At 39.7% G+C, this 20,662-nt stretch overlaps 1 protein-coding gene and 1 long non-coding RNA gene across 10 annotated transcripts in view; one reads left to right on the top strand and one right to left on the bottom strand.

Moving 5' to 3' along the window:
- The window catches only part of LOC110354558 (uncharacterized), a 67,252-nt gene that overhangs the window by 12,384 nt on the left and 34,206 nt on the right, over nt 1-20,662 (bottom strand). For all 4 annotated transcript variants that reach the window (XR_011805162.1, XR_011805163.1, XR_005261213.2 and 1 more), the window contains 2 exons: nt 5,490-5,550; nt 247-308 (listed from right to left, as the gene is read on the bottom strand). This is a non-coding gene — a long non-coding RNA (uncharacterized lncRNA). The remainder of the gene's footprint in view (nt 1-246; nt 309-5,489; nt 5,551-20,662) is intronic.
- Nucleotides 2,844-20,078, top strand: SMARCE1 (SWI/SNF related BAF chromatin remodeling complex subunit E1). Of its 6 annotated transcripts, none has more exons than XM_027445239.3 (11): nt 2,844-3,141; nt 3,997-4,047; nt 4,610-4,653; nt 7,735-7,839; nt 10,170-10,250; nt 11,349-11,480; nt 12,993-13,164; nt 15,668-15,840; nt 16,797-16,898; nt 17,451-17,661; nt 18,352-20,078. In XM_027445239.3, the coding sequence occupies exons 2-11, from the start codon at nt 4,041-4,043 to the stop codon at nt 18,561-18,563; spliced, it is 1,239 nt and encodes a 412-aa protein (XP_027301040.1). In that variant the 5' UTR covers nt 2,844-3,141; nt 3,997-4,040; the 3' UTR covers nt 18,564-20,078. The 6 variants fall into 6 exon arrangements, with proteins under 6 accessions (XP_027301040.1, XP_027301041.1, XP_027301038.1 ...); XM_027445237.3 differs by having other exon boundaries at nt 2,859-3,141; nt 7,735-7,902; XM_027445240.3 differs by lacking the exon at nt 11,349-11,480 and having other exon boundaries at nt 2,857-3,141; nt 7,735-7,902.

The following is a 20,662-nucleotide window of genomic DNA, read 5'->3' as shown; positions in this document are numbered from 1 at the left end:
GCCAGTGGGTGTTTGGCTTATTGTCTGACCCACGATACTTCTTGGTGTTCCCTCATCTCTAGCCTAACTCTAGTTTTTTTCCCCTGATGATAGACATTTCATTCAGCATAGTACGGAGCACTACTCTGGCCTTAACTTTGCAGTAAATCCTACACATTTTTTAGAGTTGAAAAATTATTGTGTATCGGGGAACTAAGCAACTAGAAAGAATTCACATATATTATTTCAACCATGCAATGACCTGACCTTTCAGTTCCTGAAGCCATCTCCCTGACTCCACCAACAGCACAAACACATCCTGAGCTGTCCTGCAATGAGAAATTTATTCCATCAACATGAGGTTACCATGATTTAACACTCGATTCAACAGCTCATAAAAATATACAGCTTCTGTTTGAAGTTTGAAACAACTGGCATAAACCCAGTTATCCTGTTTTATGATCGTGAAACCTGAGGCTAAAAGAAAAAAAAAAAAAAAAAAGACTACAGAACATTGTAATAGCTGGTTTCGTTAACACACAACATTCTGTAGGCAGCCCACTCTTACCTGTACAAAGGTTTTTTTCTTCATGCGGGACTTCCAGACACTGACTTTGTTAGCTACATTAAAATTTGTTTTTACTCTAAACCGGATTCAAGTGTGCATCCTGGCCCTAACTGTATTTTTTCCCTTTACAGTGCATATCTAACTGGAGATCTTTTGCACTACTCGCAAAATCCTTCTTTTCAAATTTCAAGAGCTTATGTTTTTCCTAATAAACTACTCAAACTAATCAAGCTTCCACTGGTATCATCGTGAACCACATGTGGGAGCAGGAAAAAGAAGCACTCATGGTAACATCTCACCCTCATCTTCTGTCACTCTGCAGAATTCAAGTCTACAATACTGAGGACTCAATAACATGGCACAGAACTCTTCACTGCTGGGCTACTAATTAAATCCAGAGCAGCTCAGCTATTGCCACCTATTACCTGCAAATGTCTGAGGTAAAAACGAGTTTCATCGTCTCTAATGAATACATGTCCTCATTACAAAGCTTATGCAACTGTTGCTAATTAAAATAGTTGAATAAGAGTGAAATATTTGGAGCCCCCTGATTATAATGATAATGCATAAACAAACCTATTAAAGTACATATGCTATGCAGTATATTAAAATGTGTAAAGGCAAAAAATTATCACTGTCTCAACATGGATATTAGGCAAGTAGCAAAATAAAAAATGTAAAGCGCGTATATGCGAAAACACATATAAAGATCCAGAATTATTAGTGTGGATACTGAGAATCAGTAAAACTAAATGACCATATTCAATATTCAACTAACCTGTGCCAACTAATAATGTAATGCTTTCAACATTAAATGCATTTTAATACTACTAATGTTATTATTAAATTAGAGATGAATGCATGAAGCAGTCAAAACAAGAAAACACTAGGATATTTTTCACCTCCTGTAAGTATTTTCTCACCTTTTCTTTACAAATGTTCTGTCCACACGAAACTGGTACTCAAAAGATGCGTATTTGGCTTTCTGGAGATCTTTCCAATTTTTACATTCTTTCCTAATCAAATGGAAGTCAGATCATTTTGCTGTATTTCAACAAACTGGCCACAGATAACATGCTGTAAACTGATAGGGGCAGAGTTCCTGGCTCTTTATTTGTTCATAAAAGCGTGCTTATTGAAGACCAAAAGCAAGCTGGGCCAGCAAAACTGCAGGCATCAAGAAGAAATGGGCCTAATTTGCAGCAGCTTCATATCATACTCAGTTTCTTCTTTTCCTCTTTGACTGTCCTTTTGGATTAGGTAGGTATGATCTCTTTTTGTTGGAAAAAAATCAAAAAGATTTCTAGTATCTTTTCAAGAATCTTCAATGTTTGTCTTTCCTTCAGCTGCCACATTCACTAGGTGCACCAAATTCATCCCTTACGTGTCTGTAACTTGATCATTCTAGCCATATGACAGTAGTTCCGTCCTCAACTTCATTTTCATTCTATGTTCAGTCACTGTTTTACATACAGAAAGCGTTTTCACTATACGAACGATTCCTATATTGGACACTGAGCTCTGCCATCCTTCACATTCCTGCATCATTCAGAGCTGCAGGCCTTTTATTTGCAAGCCTTTTACCTCGTGTGATTCCTTCACGAGCCTTTTACCTCATGTGATTCCTTCACGATGCCCACAAACTGTTCTGGATTACCCCAGCTTTCCTGGAATTATCTGTCCTGCAGCTCTCAATCTCCTGCGATTCAGCCCAAGCGTTTGAGGTGGTCATGCTGATTTAGTTCTGAAGCACAACCCACACAGGCTCAGAACCCACACAGCCCCAGAACCCGCAGTCCTTCCCACAGCCCTCCTCTAGGCCTTCCTCAGAGCACAACTTGGCGTCGAGGCACAGAAACCTCCCCGCGTGCCGCACCGGGCCGGGCCTCCCTCCACAGGGACACCCTTTCGGGGCCGAACCGCCCATTTTGCACACACAAACACTTCCTGGGCGCTACCGGGCCGCCTCGCCTGCCCCTCGTTCACTCTTTGACGGGGTTTATCCAGGGCCAAGCCCCGCACTCGCAGCCCCAAACCAGAGCCGCCCGCGTCGCCTCAGGCGAGAGGCGCGAAATGGCGGCGGGCACGAGGCGCCGACCGCCCATCCCTGCCCGCGCCGCAGATTCGCCACGGGGCAACGCGGCTCTTGCCGCTCCCTGCCCGGCCGCGGTGACAGCGGCGAGGGTGGTATAGGGCTACCCGGCACGAAACGGGCTCGGTGGGAGGATGGAGGGAGGGCGGACGGTTTTTTTGTCGAAAGTGCTGAGAGGAACGCGAAGGCGGGGCAGCGCCTCCCTGCCGGTAACGGCGGGGCCCGGCCGCACGCCCCTCCTCAGCGTAGCGCTGTTGCTTTCCGCGCCCGCAGATTCGCCACGGTCTTTCCGGGCCTCCGCTTAACCCCAGCGTGACGCGGCGAAGTCCGGGGCTTGGCGGGGGCTTAGGGGCGAGCAGCGCAGCCCCCAACGACCCTTTCCAACGCGGCTACCCGCGGGCTGGAGGAGGGCGGTGGCTCCGTGTCGAAAGTGCAGAGCGGAGCGCGCAGGCGCTGCCCTCGCCTGGTGGGGAACAAAGGGAGCGCGGCCGGCGGCGACCGGGTGAGTGGCGGGGGAGGGGGGGACTCGGGGCGGCCCCGCACGGCTCGGTAGGAGGCCGGCAAGGCCCGGGGAGCGGCTGAGGTGGGGGCGCTGAGGGGCCAGGCCCCGACCGCCTTCCCGTTAGAGGCGGCTGGGGAGGCCTCAGCGCCCCGCACGAACCGGAGAGGGGCTGCCCGCCCTCAGGGGGCTCCTCCCCCGGGGGGCTCCCCCTCACGGGGCTCTATCGGTATGCTCGGGGCTGCCGGTGCCTGGCGGGCCCTGGGAGCGGCTCTGTGGGGTCGGCTCCGTTCCTCAGGGCGCTGCCGGCCTGCTGCGGGCCGTCCCGGAGCCCCCGCGGAGCTTCCAGGTGGAGAACGGCGGCGGGTGCGAAGCTGAGGGGGTGCCGCCTGTCTCCGGGGTGCCGCCGGGCTGCTCGGAGAAACGCCGGGAAAATAGCATTTTGGGTATAATGCTTCATCCCTAGCCGCTCATGGGCTGGTTGCTAAAAGATTAAATACGGTCACCTCTCACGGTCTGTGCTGCTGGCCTGCGTGGTTATTCTTTGTACCGTGTGAAGGAGCTGCTATTTAATCCGGTTATTTATATATTTGTACTGGGTGTCCTGAAAGTGGCTGTATAAAATGGCTGGAAGGGGGGGGAAGAGATGCTTAAAATCTCTTTGCATAGACAGGTTTTATTTCACAGCTCTTTAAGGCCAGATTCCTTTGGAAGTATATTCATTTTTCAGTGAACGCCTTAATTTTCAGAAGCTTTTTTGTCTTTATTTCAAAACTGGTCAACTTTTTTTTTCTTTGGTAAAGATAAGGGAAGGCAAAGGTTTAATATTTAATAGCGTGGTGTTCTTTTGTTTTTCAGAATTACAAATATAATGTCAGGTGGCTGAAAATTTGCCTATCAAAATGTCAAGTAAGTTCTCAGATTTTTCTTCCTTTGGTGAACCTTTAGGTCTGGTTCAGCAGAACCTGTTCATGAGATAATCCTGTTATTCCTTGAATGATAGGAAATGTAGTTACTTCTGACCAGACTCATGGCCTCAAAGCTTTCTGTGGTTTGTTTCTGGCGCACCAGGTGTAACTAGAGCTTAGCTTGCTGCTGATTCTCTCTGAAGTCTACATTAACACGCCAAAGACTGATCGAGTCCAAGTACTTGATTTCATAGAAATTGCAGTTACTGCAGCTTCTCCGAAATCCTGCTGTTCGCTTATTTTCTTTCAGTTTATGTGTACATAAATGCATTTCACATTCTTTAATCTCCTGCCTAAATAAAAGACTGGCAATGGCGTGGTCTTAAATCTTTTAAATTCTTCTATCACTTGCATTACACTCTGCAGTGACAGAATGCAAAGTGTTTGGGAGCAGACTCTCTGTTTTTTGTAAATCACTTAATGTTTGCCACAGCGGATGCCTTATAAAAAAAAAAATCATTCAAATTTTCAAGATTCTTTTGCTTACATTTATATCTTAACAGAAAGGCCATCTTATGCTCCACCTCCTACCCCAGCTCCCGCAACCGTAAGTATAGTGATTTTTCTCATTAACACAGATACCTGGTAAAATAGCCCTTAGTAATTTCCAGAGCAGTAGTGGTGGAGTTGCAGCACCTTCCTGTATCGGGAAACCGCACTAGTTGTATTTCATTATTAATGTGGTATGCACTATTTACATTCATCTCACTTTTTTGGGCACTTTCTGAAAGAAAAGCTGAATAAACTTATTTATCTTTATGGCTGGATCCTGCAGATCTCTTTTTTATAAGCAGTTACTAGGATCACTTACACATGTAGCCATTTTAACTTAGGCAGATAACATTGGGCTCTTGGTCTAAACTTATGTTTGCATCGGGTTGCAACAGTATACTAGAATAGTTAAGAACAAAGTGATATATTTAATTCTAAAACTTCCTGGTCAACTTATGGCCAAATAATGAGCAAGCAGGGCATGCCTTTGTGCTTCTGTTGTACCTAACCCATTTTCAGCAGAATGCAGAAGTACACAAAATTCTGTTATATTGGCTCAGAATAATGAAACACAAGGGTCATCTTATCAAGCTTCTTGAAATCACTGATATTTTGGAGTCCAATGCATGAGAAATACCTTAATTTATAATAAAATAGTGTGGAATGCCAATTAGGAAAATGTGGGAAGTTTTGAGTCCTGCCCAGTTGCAGTCATGCATGTCTGAAAACACACGGAAATAGCATGTTGTGGTTAGAAAAGCACCTGAGAGCACGTGCATCTCTTGCATATGTTTCTAAGCAGCTTGCATTTTAAGAGTAATACTTTCACATGGAAGAAATATTAATCTTTGGTACAGAGGAATAAGATGCTACATTGAAATTCATTCTTACCTAAGAGAATTTGGAAACTGTTGTCCAAGGGTGTCCCTGGTCTCTGCATCTGGGATGAGAACTGCAAGAAGGGATTTAGATTAAATGTGATGCTTTAAATTTACTGTGCTATACTTTAAAGGTAGTTGAAAATATCATGTATAAGTTATGTTCTTAAACACTTACAGAAATAAAACATTGTTTTGCGTAGTTTGTTCAGAGTTTTCATTCTGCATACAACTTAATAGATTTGTGCCGCTGTTAGAAGGAATGTGATGACATCCACTCTTACAACTGGATTCCTGCATACATGTGTGATTCCTATGGGACACGGTGTGGATACAGATGTTAAATGGTGTATACTGACGTGGTACATCATTTAGTCGAGTTAGTAAGTCTTCAGGAGGATACATGAAACAAAAAATTCAAATCTTTGATTAGTGACATACATTGTTTGTCTTTCATATGTGTTTTGTATTACTTAAGTTGCATACAGTCCTTGAGATGATGGTCTGTGCTCTGTTAATGCAAGGTAGAAAGGAAAAGGAGACACACCTTGCTTATTCCTCCACAGCCACTTTGAGATCCTGTAGTCAACAAAGTTTCAAGATTTTCTTTAAGTAGCATTACATCTGAAGTAACAAATCTCCATGTAATGCATGATAGCTACCTTGTAATATTAAACTCCCCTTTTGCTTAATTCTTTTTGTGCAAACGGAGACTACGGTTGTCATTTTACTATGGGTCAGTGTTACTGTAACACTATCTTTAACAAAATCAGATGACATCTTATTAAATAGTGAATGTGTGTGTTGTCGTCACAGGCATACAAACTGAGTAAATGTCAACTACTGTGACTGAGATTCTGAAAGCTGGGTAATAAAGCATGTATTTGAAGGCTGACTGTTACAGGATGCTTTTATTTTGTACTTGTATTGTTTAGAAATAAAGTGACTACAGTATGTCTACATGCAGTTGAAAGCTTTGCAAGTTAATGTAGTTTAGCTTACAGGTTATTTTTGTTCCATGTTTGTATCTGTCATGCTGTGGTTCCCTGGAATATTGAACTTAATCATAGAATTTCCACAACTGTAATCTAGAATGGGTATGTGAGCAAATGAAATTAAGACTGCCGGAATGTTTCTTACTAGGGCTGAAGCGGGACTGAAGTGTGAGTCATGGTGTAGGTAACACTCAAACTCTGAGCAACACTGGAGGATAAGTCAATATGGATTGGGATGAAAGGACCGCCACAGTCAGGACCTAATCACAATTGCTGTTCAATAGCTGATCCACTTTTTACAACAGAACTTGAATTGTGCATGACAGGAAAAATAAGTGCATAATTAAAAGGCTGGAGCAAGATTTGTGAGAGAAGGGGAAAGACAGCGAACCTTCTGGTACTTGATTGTATGTAGATGACAGCTAACAAGGGATTGTAGAGAAATCACATTTTTTTTCTGCGTTATGGGATGTGAGAACAAACTGATCCACCTTCAGGAGTGGATAAAGGTGTGTTGATTAACTTCTGAAATCATCTCTGATTCAGTGGTCAGTTAAGATCAGTTTGTAGCTTCTAACCTGTAGATTGTATTTCAGTGCTTCCTCAACTCTGCCAGCCTGCAGCCAACCTCACGAGAGGCGGACGTCTCAGTGAATCGTCATCTCTCTTGGTTTTTCTAATCCCACAGTTCTACAAAATATTTCAATTTGCAAATAGCCAGTGAAGTCTTTCAGTACTGGTATTGCTGCACAGGTGGTACTCAGAGATTTTCTTCCTGCCTATTGACAGCATCACGCTTGTTGGAAAGGTGGATGAAAAGCAGGCAGGGATTTTCAGTTACAGTAGATACTGACTTGGGATTTTTGCCCCATTCCTGTGTGCTGTGTTGCCTTATAAGTTTAACCCTTTGGATATGAGGATCTTCATGAACTTCTTGGTGCCTTATTATACGTTGGAAAGTTTTACTAGGCATGAGCAGGATTTATGGAATACTTGTTTAAACCAGTTGCACATCTAATAGAAATAAACCCACCAACTTTGGACAAAAATTGTAGCAACGTATTTGCTTAAAATCCTGTTTCCTTAATAGGTTTGTATTGGAGTAAGTTCTGTGTGTTGAGAAGATATCAACTGCTACACCTCATTTGCTTGTTTAAACTCTGATTGCTTTTGCATGCCATATTGCAGTTCACTTTCATTTCTGTGTTTTCCTCGTTTGAGCTCATTTCTCATTCGTGTTTTTGTCTCATTTGTTTCCATCAGCAAATGCCCAGCACACCAGGGTTTGTGGGATACAATCCATACAGCCATCTGGCCTACAACAACTACAGGCTGGGAGGGAACCCGGGCACCAACAGCCGGGTCACGGTAGGAGAATCAACTATTACATCATCCGGCAAACAACAGGAATTGACCAGAAATGGCTTTAGAGTTAGGTTCTTCTGAATCTTGGCTGCTGCCACGTTTTTCTAAAAACCAAAATTTACCTCTGATTTTTACTCTTCACCCCTATCCCTTCCCATTCACTTTGAAACTTTTTACAGGAAATGGACTTCCATTTGAAGAGGGGGAAAGAATACGTGGTAATCATGTATGATGCAGAACTCCAAAGAGGCAGACTTTGTGGTCTTCAGTGACCACTGCATGCTTAGGGAGAAGGTCTGTAGTGTGGGCACAGATTTTCCTTGGAGGGAACTGCTATTTTTTTCTTATTAAGGCTTATTGGCACAAAAATAAGGAAGAATACTTTGCAAACTAGGGTTTGTTAATAGTATTGCATCATACTATTGAGCCGTGCAGGAGATATAAGCCTTTATTTTTCTTTCCAGTCTTAGTCTGATATTAGCTGTGTAAAGTCCCTAGTTCAGAAATAATTGTTTGAACAGAAGTGTAATGATCATCAAATAGAATCCTTTCAGATCTTCTGTTAATCTGTAGGTGTGTAGAAAAGGGATGCTAAAAACGTTTTTAATGGAGTAAATAGTTAGCTGGAGTCAGTTTGTGACAGGTGACAACTACTTTCTAACACAGGTAAAGTCTTGAGCATTAGGTGCAGTCAAGGAAAAAAAAAAGACTGGAAGCACATGGTTTTCATAACTAACGACAGAAATAGAGTAAACCCCTGATATTTAAAAAAAAAAAAGTTAATTAAAAAAAAGTTTCTTTATTTTTCCTAATAAGATTTTTCATGTAAAAATTTCAGCCTTAAAACATCTGCCTTGTTCAGAATATGGTATAAGGAAAAAATTTTTCAAGGAACACGTATATGGTACCTTAAATGAAGTGTACTCTTAGAAACCTTCTTTCTAACTTCATATATGAAGTTCATCTGGTTTGTTAAAATGTTTATGGAAAAAGACCTTCCCCATACAAGCTGAAACTTGACTGAACATACTGTCTGAACATATTTTTCTTATACGAGAATAAGTTTTTTCTGAGAACTTTCATTGTTTCTGTATGTCATAAGCATATACAGCCTTCTGTGCCATGCATATATCAGTATATGTATGGTGTCTTTAAATTCCTGTTAATTTAAAAGCATTAAACAGTTTCCGTTAATGTTTTTCAAACCCATTTGTGTGTGTATATATGTATACATTTTGGTAATGCATATACCTCATGTACATTATTTATATCTATACGCAGTTCCGTATGCATTGTTTCACAGATCTCCATAAATTCAGCAAAGCAAAATATCAAAAAGAAAAATCTGAAAGCCGAATACTGCACATTAGCCTATATGGCCAAACTCCCATTATTTGGTTAATCTGTGGCTGTAGTTCTGAAAAAGCTTGAAATTGCTTCGTTATTTTTTTTTTTTATAAAAATGGTCCCACTTAATAAAATGGAACTCCTTGCATGTCTAAGCTCTTGAAGAGTGGAGGTTTTCAGAACCTATGGTTGGTAGGGACTACAAGGTCATTGCTTTAGGAGAAGAAAGCCCTGCCAGATGTTTTGTAGATTGAGGGGACAGAAACAGGTGGGTGCAGCAGCTTTCAGTCAGTAACAATTACTGCTCAGTGTCTTTTTATTTAGTGCAAGCAAGGTGCTTGATGTTGTACAAACCTAAAGGAAGATACAAGCACACAAAGATATTCCAGGCTAATTTGGACAACTACAGTACAGCCTGGATACTAATAATGCACACTGGTGGATCACTTGCATAGGGGTGTTTTTTATAATGAGTAGTTTCATTGGCTCTGAATTACCATTGGCATATTTTGTGGACAAACACATTGCTGAAATGATTTGCAAATGAAAAGACTTCCAGATGCCATGATCCTATCTTCACTCTCTGCCCCTCATCCCACAATAGACACATTAAATTTGTTAGAACAGGTACAATAAATTGCTAACCAGAAGTGAGAAAAGCAACCTGCTGGGACTGGTGTTTTAATGGAAATTTCTAAGTTGTGCTTTTCAGTTTTTAGAATGTGGAGCCGATTTAGATTTTTATCTAGTTGCTGTTCTGTAAGCTTACAGATAAAAGGACAAATTTAGATTGGAAAAATATTACAATGAGGACCAGTTGTAGTACCTGTTCAGTTCTTTTTTTTTGTGATGTTGCTTGCTTCTTGGAATGGGGGCGGAGGGATGTTTGTTTCAACTGCACAAGAATGAAAGATTTCCAAAAATAGTGTGTATGGAAACTGTCCAGTGAGTACATTAACAAATGGATTTATTCGGTTCTTTCATAGGCTTCCTCTGGTATTACCATTCCAAAGCCCCCCAAACCCCCAGACAAGCCCCTGATGCCCTACATGAGGTACAGCCGGAAGGTGGGTATACGGTATCGAACAAGTAATAATAAAAGTTAGCGTTTGTATGTGCTAACGATTCATTGCTATTATCTTAGTTTCAGCTTCTAAACTTTTACTTCTAACAGCCTGCACATTCTTTTAAGGGAATTGTAAAGTACAGATGCATTGCCCTTCAGAATAATGGCAGCAGTAGTCTGTTCACACAGTTGCCAGTTACTGGGGGGAAAAGGTTTCTCTAAAATGATAATTTACTACCACTGTCTCTGCTGACAAGGATCCACCCTGCCACATTCAGAAGTTCCTGTGACTTACTGACAGAACTTTTTTTATAAAAAGGAGATATTCCTTGCGGTATACTGGGCTTGGTACAGTGCTGTAGCTGGACTGAAGAGTAGCAATGAGTGGACTTTGCATGTTCTCCTTCACCAACCTAGCCTGTGGCAACGTTTACTTCGCTATTCTGTGAACTGATTGACAGAAAGTAGGAGAGAGACTCTTGTGGAGTCTGGAATCTGATTGGGCATGGGGAGGGCATGCAAGCCTGTCTGAAGCGGGTGAGCCAGAAGGAAATTCTTCTACCTCTGGTAAAGTATCTTTACCAGCCTATCTGTCTTAGGCCAAAAAACCAACAACAAAAAAAAAAAAGTCAAGTGGCGCAGCAAGAAATAACACTGGCAGCTCTCTCCTTTTTTTTCCCTATAAAGTTAGAAACCTTTTTGGTGGAGTCAGAACTTGTTGGAACTCAAATTGATCAGCAAGACTGAAAAATAATGTTGCATTCTGATCTGAAAAGCTCAGTGCTCTTTATCATAATCTACTGCTGGATGTGTTTACTCAGTAGCACTTTTTTTTTTCCCAGAGATGCAGCGATGTGCATTTGAGAAGAGAATTAAGAGGGTTAAAAGCAATGTTCTCATGAAACCAAAGCCATTTCAGCAATTGCCCGTTTCAGTGACTTCCTGCCCCAGAAAATAATCGAGATAGTTTAGCCAGACATTCCTAACTTAATCCTGTTTTTCATGGTGGTTCCAGAAAGAACACTGAGATGACAATATAAAATGTTTAATTTGGAAGTATTTAGATATCATTAGTAAAGCTCCAGCTGTTTCTGTTAAGGTCTGGGACCAAGTGAAGGCGTCCAATCCTGATTTGAAGTTATGGGAAATTGGCAAGATTATTGGAGGAATGTGGCGAGATCTCACTGATGAAGAGAAGCAAGAGTATTTGAATGAATATGAAGCTGAAAAGGTAAATGGAAGAAATCTGGGATGTTTATTACAGCTGATTCTTCTAGGAACTGGTCTGAGAAGAAAAATTCATCTTACCCATGCAGTGGTGTATGAGGCACTCACGAGACCCCCTATATGTAACTTAATGGAAGTATGTCCTGACACGTCTTTTAGATTTTTTTTAAATAACTGTACATCAACTGTGACTGGTCAGTTTTTAGACCTAATTCAAAATGAAGTATTTATAATTGAGTGTCGATTTTAACTGTTTAATGAATGGATTTGATTGTACAACATCAGTGTTGAAAAGATTGTCTCAACACCAAAATCCTCTTTCAAAACTGGTGCTCTGCAACTACTGCTATTGAGTCATGAACGTGTTCATAAAAGACTTCCAGTCACGTAGGGTCTGGTTTCCATGGTGTATAATCTGGTGTAACTCCATGGTATGGCATAGTGTTTTGTTTCCTAGTAGGAAAATGCTACCATTTTTAGGGTTTCTTGCATTTGTGTTGCTTTTTATTGATCTTCATGACAAAGATGACAGCTACATCATGTGTCTAGGTTGGTAAGTGTTGAGGACTTTTACAAGACTGTGATCCTAAGCTACAAGGGGAAACTTGTCCGCCTGCTGTCTTGTGGTTAAGCCTGGTAGGCATCTGAGGTTGTGTACAACCTGGTCAAACCTGAGAAACTTGGAGCTGTTTTTATTCCAAGTCAATAGAGAAGTACTTCAAAGCTGGATGCTCTTAGTTGAAACAAAATCAAGGAATTCTTTTTCTTTTTTAACTCGGTAACAACACTTAGATTGTAAGCTCCTTGGGGCAGGGGCCATCTTGTTTATATTTTTCAACTGCCTAGATAGGTTTCCAGTCCTAATAATAAAGAAATTGACACCCTTAGGTACTTGCACCAATATCACAGATATATCTTATATTTCATTGGAAATACCTCAAATCTCTGTACAAAATCTAGACCAGGCAAATTTTAAATGACATAAAGCAATTCAAGGGGAAAATATTTCAAAGAAGGTGAAAATAGTGATGCAGTCCTGCTACCAGGAGACAGTAGTCTGGCTGCAGCATTCTGTATCATCCCAGTGCAGGGATGGATCAAAGAATACAAAAACATTAAGTGATTTTGAAAACTGGTTCATGGCATACTGGAATAAGGAAAGAGAAAAAAATTGAATCAATTATGTAGTTAGAAATCCAAAGAATTAAGAATATTTTAAGTCAACTTATTTTTTTATCAAAGTTCTGAAGTTTGATTTTGAACTTTAAAAACAAAACTCTTGTAAGACCTCTCAAGCTACATGCCTAAAAGCCCAACTAGTGTTTTTAAAAACATGACTGTGGAAGAAGTTCTAATTGGTTAAAAAAAAGAAATGAAGGGAACATGATCATTTGTGTATCCGCAAGATAGTTCCAAATAGATTTGTCTGTATATAACTACCCGTTGAGTTGCACCTAATTGTGTCAAGTCTGAAATTGTCAAGTGGTGCAATCAAACAATATTGGTCACGTTTCAGATAGAGTACAATGAGTCCATGAAGGCCTACCATAACTCTCCTGCATACCTTGCCTACATCAATGCAAAAAGTCGTGCTGAGGCTGCGTTAGAAGAAGAAAGCCGACAAAGGCAGTCACGCATGGAGAAGGGTGAACCTTACATGAGTATACAGCCAGCAGAAGATCCAGATGGTAAGCAGAAAGGAATTTGTATGCACATCCAGTGAGACAGCCTCATTGCAAAAATATAGAAAATTATCTCTGTATAGCCTTCACAGTGCTTAACGTGACTTCCTTCCTATTTCAGTACCTTCAATACTAATTTTCATGATCACACTTTTATTTTGTAGAGCCAGTAGCTGACTTTGTCTTGTTTCTAAAAGCTAAGGTGGAAAGGCAATGATAGAAATTATTCTAGCCCTTGATTCGGTGTGAAGTAATGCTTACAGTTCAAAAGAAATCAGTCTGCTTAAAATTCTGCAATGGCTTTAACATGTAAATTACAAGATGATTAGATGCCTGATTTAATCCAGCCTGAATGCAATTTTGTGCTTTATTACCAGAAGTGCATACTTCTGATAAGTAGAGTTCTGGTATGATGAAGAACACCTGAACTCAAATGTCATTTGAGATTGTTTAGAAAAGAAGAGTTATCCTTGCTATTGACAAGTTGATGAGAAAATTCTGCAAGTTTATTTGACTGCAAGGAAATGTACTCCACCCAGTGGGAAAAATTAGATTCATATAGTTAACGTCTACTTCTACATTCATGACCAGATACATACTTGTTGAAACCTGAGGGTGAAAAATCTACTCAGTTACACCCTTTTTTTTTTTCCTCCTTTTTGTAAAAGCACACCCTTGAGATAAAGCCTGTGACAAAGAGCACTTGCCTGTGTGAGGTAACTGCAAAATGTATGTAAATATATTTAGTGTTCCAGTAGCTGGCATTTTAGAACTTTGTTCTGTTCCATGCTGCCTGGGCCAAATTGAGTCAGGCAGAGCCAGCTGACCTAGCACTGAGCTGGATCTGCTCATACTTGGGATGAAATGGCAAATTCTTCTCCATGGCAGAAATGCTGCTGTCTGTGCTGCATGTCACTAGGATCAAGAGCTTGTAGTGTGAAAGGAATCTTGTTAAGAGGACAAAGATGTTTACGAAGGAGACTGATTTACTTAATATTTCTTTGTCTCTTGCAAATCTATTGTCTTCCCACTATTTTTTCTCTTTTCACTTCATTTAATCAGGTATCTCAATGGGAAATTGAACGTAACACTTTAAAATAAAGCAGGTAACTAGTTTAATGAAAGCTTCTTCCTTGGTAATATTTTCTGGCGTGATGTATTAAGATTGTCTTCAAGATCTCTGTGAGTAGTTGAAGAGTAAATTCCATTAGGAAAACTTCATGTGAAATAAATTCAGCTTCTGGACTTTACTAAATGACCTCATTCTGAAAGACAATTCAGTTAACCTGCCAGTTAATGGATTTTAACACTCAACTAAATGTGACTTGTATTCACAGAAGTTTCTTCTAAGTTTATTCCCTCACCAATAGTTAATGCTGTTTAATTACTCTGCTTTAAATTCTACTAGTTAGACTTCAATTTCTAGAGCCCGAGATAGGTTCTTGATACCAAAACTGCAGATTCTGGTTTGACCTTTTTTTTTTAATTATATTGAAAAGCTTTACCTGCTCTCTGAACAAATACAGAAAGTTACAGCATAGCAAGCCCTCTGTCTTCTACATTCCAGAAGCTTTTGAGTGCTGCTAGGTACAGGAAGCATGCTTTATAGTTTCAGATGTTTTGTTCTGCTTTGTAGCATCAAACTTCGTTTTACTTCTAAAATGATTACCTAGTATAATCCATAATGCTGTAGTTCACGTTAAGTTCTGTATCTATTGTTCAAGTTTAGTATCTTGTCATTAATTGGAAACTCTTTTAATTTGGTCAGGGGAAAAAAAAATTGACCTGTTAAATTCTTCTATCTTCTTGTATAGTTTATCCTCTAGATGCATGTCAAACAAGACTGTTTTTCCTGGGCTGACTTCAACTTCTTTTCTCTGCAAGAAGCTGATAAAACAACGAGCTCTTGACCTATGTGCATGTATATTTTTTCTCCTTGAAGTGTATTTTTTTCACTAGCTGTTCTCAAAGGAAGTGCATTTGTACCCCCCCCAAAATGTAGAATACAGTTATTACATTAACTGAAAATTAAATGTTACATTGCTTCACGTTTTCATCCCTCAGAGTTTCAAAAAGTAAGTAATTTTGATCAGTGGTACAAAGCTCATTTATAGAGGAATGTCTCCTTTGTTAGTATTGTGACCTTTTATTTTTTAGTGGACTTTTTTTGGCATCATGATTAATCAGGAATGGTTTCTTTATTTAATGTATTAATAGCCCCTCTTACTCTGGAAGCAAGAAATAAGTTAATCTACATTTCAGACTTGTGGGAAGATACAAGTAAAATAGCTGCCGTAGCTGTGCCAGGGTGAATGGCACTCAATCCTCAAACTCTTTTCTCATTACATGATGTTACTTAATCAAGTACTTGTTGGTATGAACTTTGTGACATGACAAACTGGTGTTAGGTTTTTTTTGTGGTTAATTACTGGTGACATTGGTACAGTCAATTAGGCTTGACACTTGCTTTGTGGAATTAAGGCAATTGCACTTAAAACTCTTGTTTCAGATTACGACGACGGATTTTCTATGAAGCACACAGCTACAGCTCGTTTCCAAAGAAACCATCGTCTCATCAGTGAGATATTGAGTGAAAGTGTGGTTCCTGACGTCCGTTCTGTTGTCACTACAGCTAGAATGCAAGTTCTTAAACGCCAGGTTCAATCCTTAATGGTTCACCAGGTAAGGATAAATGATACAAAGGCAGTTAAAACTTAATGGGGTTAGGCTGTACTCCAAGTCTCAGATCATTTGATCATCTACATGACTATTCTTGTTGGGTGTCAATGTTCTGTATGCTCTAAGAGCTAATCTCTGGGTTTTGTTGGGAGTGGCAAGATGTGAGGCTTCACCTTTTGTGCTGTTTTGTTAGTCAGAATTATGTTAAACTTGTCCTTTAGGCCATCTTAAGTACTAAATCCATAGCTCTTCATTATTAGAACCTTCTCTGTATAAAGTAAATCTTCAGTTTAATAGGTTCTGATAGTTGTGGCTTTCAGTTGGCTTATTACTGTAATCTTGGTTGTTACAGTCTTGTATCGCAGTAAATCCTATTGAAACATTATTCCTTGAAAAGTAAATGTATGCAAAGAAATCTAGTGAGATCACATTTTTACATTCCAGCTAGCTTTGAATGGGCATACGCCCATATTTTCCAAACAAAAGAACTCTGTCAGTATAGTAAGTATACGTGTAGGCAAAGAAAACTGGAGTTTGACCAGAATAAGATAGAGATTTGTCACTTTTTGTTTTAAATCACAAGATGGAGTAGAGCTTCCTATTTCTTTGAATTGTGGTCTTTCTGCATTAGAGGATGTAACTGAAGTGTCACATGTGTACTATAGGGTGTATAAAATGAAAGAAAGTATGTAGATTTAGATGATAAACTGTTCACCTTGACTCCATGATGTTTAAAATTTTATAATAGGTCTAACAATTGTGAATTATTATACAGACACATTTGTTGTTCGTGCTTTTTTTATATGAACTTCTTAGCTATTGGGTGTTAGATCTAGGAAAACATTTTGGGATTAAGGGTGTTTAAAGCATGGGTACATCTTAAAACATTGGTCAAAATGTTTTTGTCCAGTTCTTCAGGTGACTTCATAGTAAGCTTCTTACCATTTATTTATTTCCAGCGTAAACTGGAAGCTGAGCTTCTGCAAATTGAGGAGCGCCACCAGGAGAAGAAGAGGAAATTCTTGGAAAGCACAGAATCCTTCAATAATGAGCTCAAAAGGGTACAACTCTCACTTTTCTCCACTTATTTTGAGGAATCTATTAGTCAACCATTTATATAAGTACTCTGACTACTTCTGTTTAGTTGTGTATTTAATTATTTATAATTAGATGGCTGCAGTGTCCTAGGCCTGGTGAAGTATGTGGGTGTTAATGCACGGCATTTTTATTATTGCATGTTCCTTCGTTGACCTTTAGTAGTTATATTCAGCCAGTACAGTTTAGAAGTGCCTTCAGGCTTGACGGGTTGAGTTTACTAGGGAGCAGCTCAACAGAGGTGGCCTAAAGCCACTATGAAGAACATATTTCTCTGTCCTTGTTTGCATTCAAAAACAGGGCTTAGGTTGTTTTTTTACCCCCCCCCTTTTTTTTTTGATAATAAGTTTATTTCTCCCTGTGTGGTTAGTGAAGGTTTTAGTATAAACTTTATCAAATCAGAATAGTTATGCTGCATGTAGAAATACTGAACTAATAATAATTGGGTATTCCTGATACTTTGTTTTTCATTGTAACTGGGGTAGTAAAAGAGGTTTTTTGTTTGTTTTATTTGCTAGTTATGCAGTTTGAAGGTAGAAGTGGATATGGAAAAAATTGCAGCTGAAATTGCTCAAGCTGAGGAACAGGCTCGCAAGAGGCAGGAGGAAAGGGAAAAAGAAGCAGCTGAACAAGCTGAACGCAGTCAAAACAACATAGCAGCTGAGGAAGAACAGGCAGCTAACAAGATGGAGGAGAAGAAAGAAGAGGAGAGTGCTCCAATGGAGACAGGTAACTGTATTTAAAGAGCAGTTTAAGAATCCTGAAAGGATTGGCTTTAAAGTATCTCTGTAGAGGCTCAGCATAGCCAGGGAGGCCCTACACTTTTGTTGTTAGTCAGAAGGCTTCTTCAGAAGAACACTCAGAAGAGTCAACTTCATCTTGGTGAACACAGGTGTTTGCTTTCTTCTCATTAAGTTGTTCCTTTTTAAAAGGGTAGAGGATATCACAAAGCCAGTATGTAATGCTTGGTGTTTAAATGTACCCAAGAAAAAAAAACATGATTTCTGAATGCCTTCTAAACCTAACTCATCTCTTAAACATGTTAGCTAGGAACGACTGAGAGTGTTTCCTTGTCCTACTGTCAACATCTAGCAAGGATGCTAGGTGACAGTGAATCATTGCTGAAACAGCATAAGGGAAAGTGGAAGAGTTGAATTCTAGTTTAATGAGGTACAATGCTTGGTGTCCCGACTTCTGAGGTCGGGCTGCAAGTGACTGTCAGGATGCCATGTGGCAGGACCGTGTACATTCTAAGTACCGAGTGGTCTTTCAGAGCGGTGCTTCTACTGCACATTCTAAGTAATAAATAGTTGTTATGAAATACTTGGATTTACTACAGATTCTATTTCTTCCTAAATTGTAATCCCACCACCTAAATATATAGGTATATAAATGACACTGAGAAATATTTCATTACAGAAGAGCCTCACCCAGAAGAGAGCACAGAAAACCAGCAGAATGGTGAAGAAGGAACATCTACCCCAGATGATAAGGAGAGCGGCCAAGAAGGGGTTGATAGCACTGCAGAGGAAGGAACCAGTGACAGCAACACTGGTTCAGAGAGCAATAGTGCGACAGTTGAAGAGCCTCCTGCAGACCCTATCACTGAGGATAGTGAGAAGAAAGAATAAACATTGACTTGTTTCATGTGTCTCTTTTTAATGAAGTACTGTTTTGATTTCAAAATGTGCTAAGCAGCTTTTGTATCTTCCTTGCTTGTATCACTTGTCTCCAAAGGATATTGGGTTTTAGTAACACTTTGTATTATCAGCATAGAGACTTGAAGGGCCCTTTAGGGGCGAAGGGTATCTTAAAACAGGCAGAAAACACCTCGTATAAATACAGTGATAAAATATGAAGAGATACTACTGTTTGGAATTTCTTTCCCAGAAAGATAACTGGTTTTGTTTTTTATATTAGAAATCAGGATTTTTCCCCTCTTTCTAATCACATGCCCACAGTGGAAATGCAGTTTTCCTTCAAGGCCCTTCTTCTTCAGTTGTGGCTGAATGAGATGCAGATGGGCATCACCTCTCTGCGGGGTTCCTCTTGATCTAGCTTTGCTGGTGGACTAACAGCCCCCACGCATCTCTTGGTTAGGGTAAGGGAATGTTACACTGGGAGCTGGGAAGCTTGTACCATGATCACAGGCTGATGAAGCAGCACAATTGAGAAACATGCGGTTAATTGTACTTGCCTTCTAGACAGGGTCAATGTTACTGAGGCATCTTAAAGTTGACCTTAGTATTAAGTGATGATGCATAACCCCTGTACTTTCTGTGTATAACCTTGGTCTAACAAAACAAAAAAACCACAGCAGCCTAGCACAAGTTACCACAACTATTTCTGTTCTTGCCACCAGTGATGTCTACTGTAGCTCCCCAGTTCAACAGTTGTAAAGAAAGCTTTCATTACTCCTAAATAAGGCTGCTGCAACACTTGTGGTTTTTTTTTTTATATAATTTTTATTGTATGAATAGAGTAGCTATGCAACACAGAAGGAATCTTGCTCATGTTACGCATGCGATACATCTGGGGATACATTTCCAAATGATGTAAGAGTGCAGTTGTCTTGAAGTATAAGAAATCTAGAGGATTTTTTTTTTCTGTGATACAGGATTATTTCCAACAACAGTCTTTGCTCTTCTCCACTATTTAACTCTTTTATTTGCTACTGAGATATCGTAATAGGACCTCAGCCAGAGATCTGGCAAAATACAAAGCAGGAGAATTGAAACATGTTATTTGCTCTCAGAGAAAGTAGTCATGAATGCAACGCAAACAGTAGAAAACAGTAGTTCTGCTTGCCATGACCTTTCAAAACTTCTAGGAACTCTACAAAAGTATTGAAAATGCTACATTTTGCCCTGTACAAACAGAAGTCCTATTTGAAGAAAAAAAATTACAATAGATACAAGCTGTTCTATCAGTTTCCTACTGTAAGAGGACATACGACGCATATGCTTCAATAGTGTGTTTTTATGGCTGTTTTATAAATTTCCAACTGTAAGAACATATGATGCATATGCTTCAATGAACTAGCGTGTTTTTATGGAATAGTGGGTATATGAGATGGTATTGTTTTTTTAAATCCTTTTTTTTTAATGGTCTAAAAATAATAAAATCCAACTTTTTTTTTAAATTTACAGTGGTCTGGTTCTTGTTTCCTAAGGCAGTGCCTGTATTTTATGTATGGCTTTTATCAGATGCCCTCCATCTTAAGGCCAGAAGAATGAAAACATGGAACTCATTATTGAAATATGTTAAATATGAAAAGCTATGCTGCGGGAGCACTTTGAAAAATCAAAGCAAAAAAACTGCTGAGTTGCTGTAAGCTTTTGTTTAAATGCTAGCTAAGTCTAGAAGGAACTCTGGTGACAGCTTTTGACTAAGAGCCAGTGAATAGGGGAATTTGTGGAGGAAATAATACAAGTAGTGATGAACTTGTGATCTTTTCTCCTGTTAGCTTTTAACTGCCACCTTCCAAGTTGACAAAGCATTTTCACATTACTTTAAACAAAGTGAAATTTCCACCCCAAAGGGCTGTAAGGCATATATTTACAAAAGGAATGATATGAGGAGTAAGATGCACTTATGGTCCTAAAACTTAATAGCCAATTTTTATGACTAACTGCCATGCATTCTTCCTGACTTCACAAGATTCCATGAACTGATTTGCACATTTCTTCTTGGAAGTGGTTATTGAACAGGCATTACAGTGCAGTCTCAT

This window comes from Anas platyrhynchos, chromosome 28 (genome assembly GCF_047663525.1).
Source record: "Anas platyrhynchos isolate ZD024472 breed Pekin duck chromosome 28, IASCAAS_PekinDuck_T2T, whole genome shotgun sequence".
NCBI classification, from domain to species: Eukaryota; Metazoa; Chordata; class Aves; order Anseriformes; family Anatidae; genus Anas; species Anas platyrhynchos.
Note: the sequence above shows the minus strand (reverse complement) of the source record. Positions and strands in the feature narration are given on the sequence as shown.

Bases quoted from the DNA above. Each gene is read 5' to 3' on its own strand.
- SMARCE1 (XM_027445237.3), top strand. The intron at 15,841-16,796 runs GTAAGGATAAAT...ATTTATTTCCAG, and splicing joins AATCCTTAATGGTTCACCAG to CGTAAACTGGAAGCTGAGCT. The intron at 16,899-17,450 runs GTACAACTCTCA...TTTATTTGCTAG, and splicing joins TCAATAATGAGCTCAAAAGG to TTATGCAGTTTGAAGGTAGA.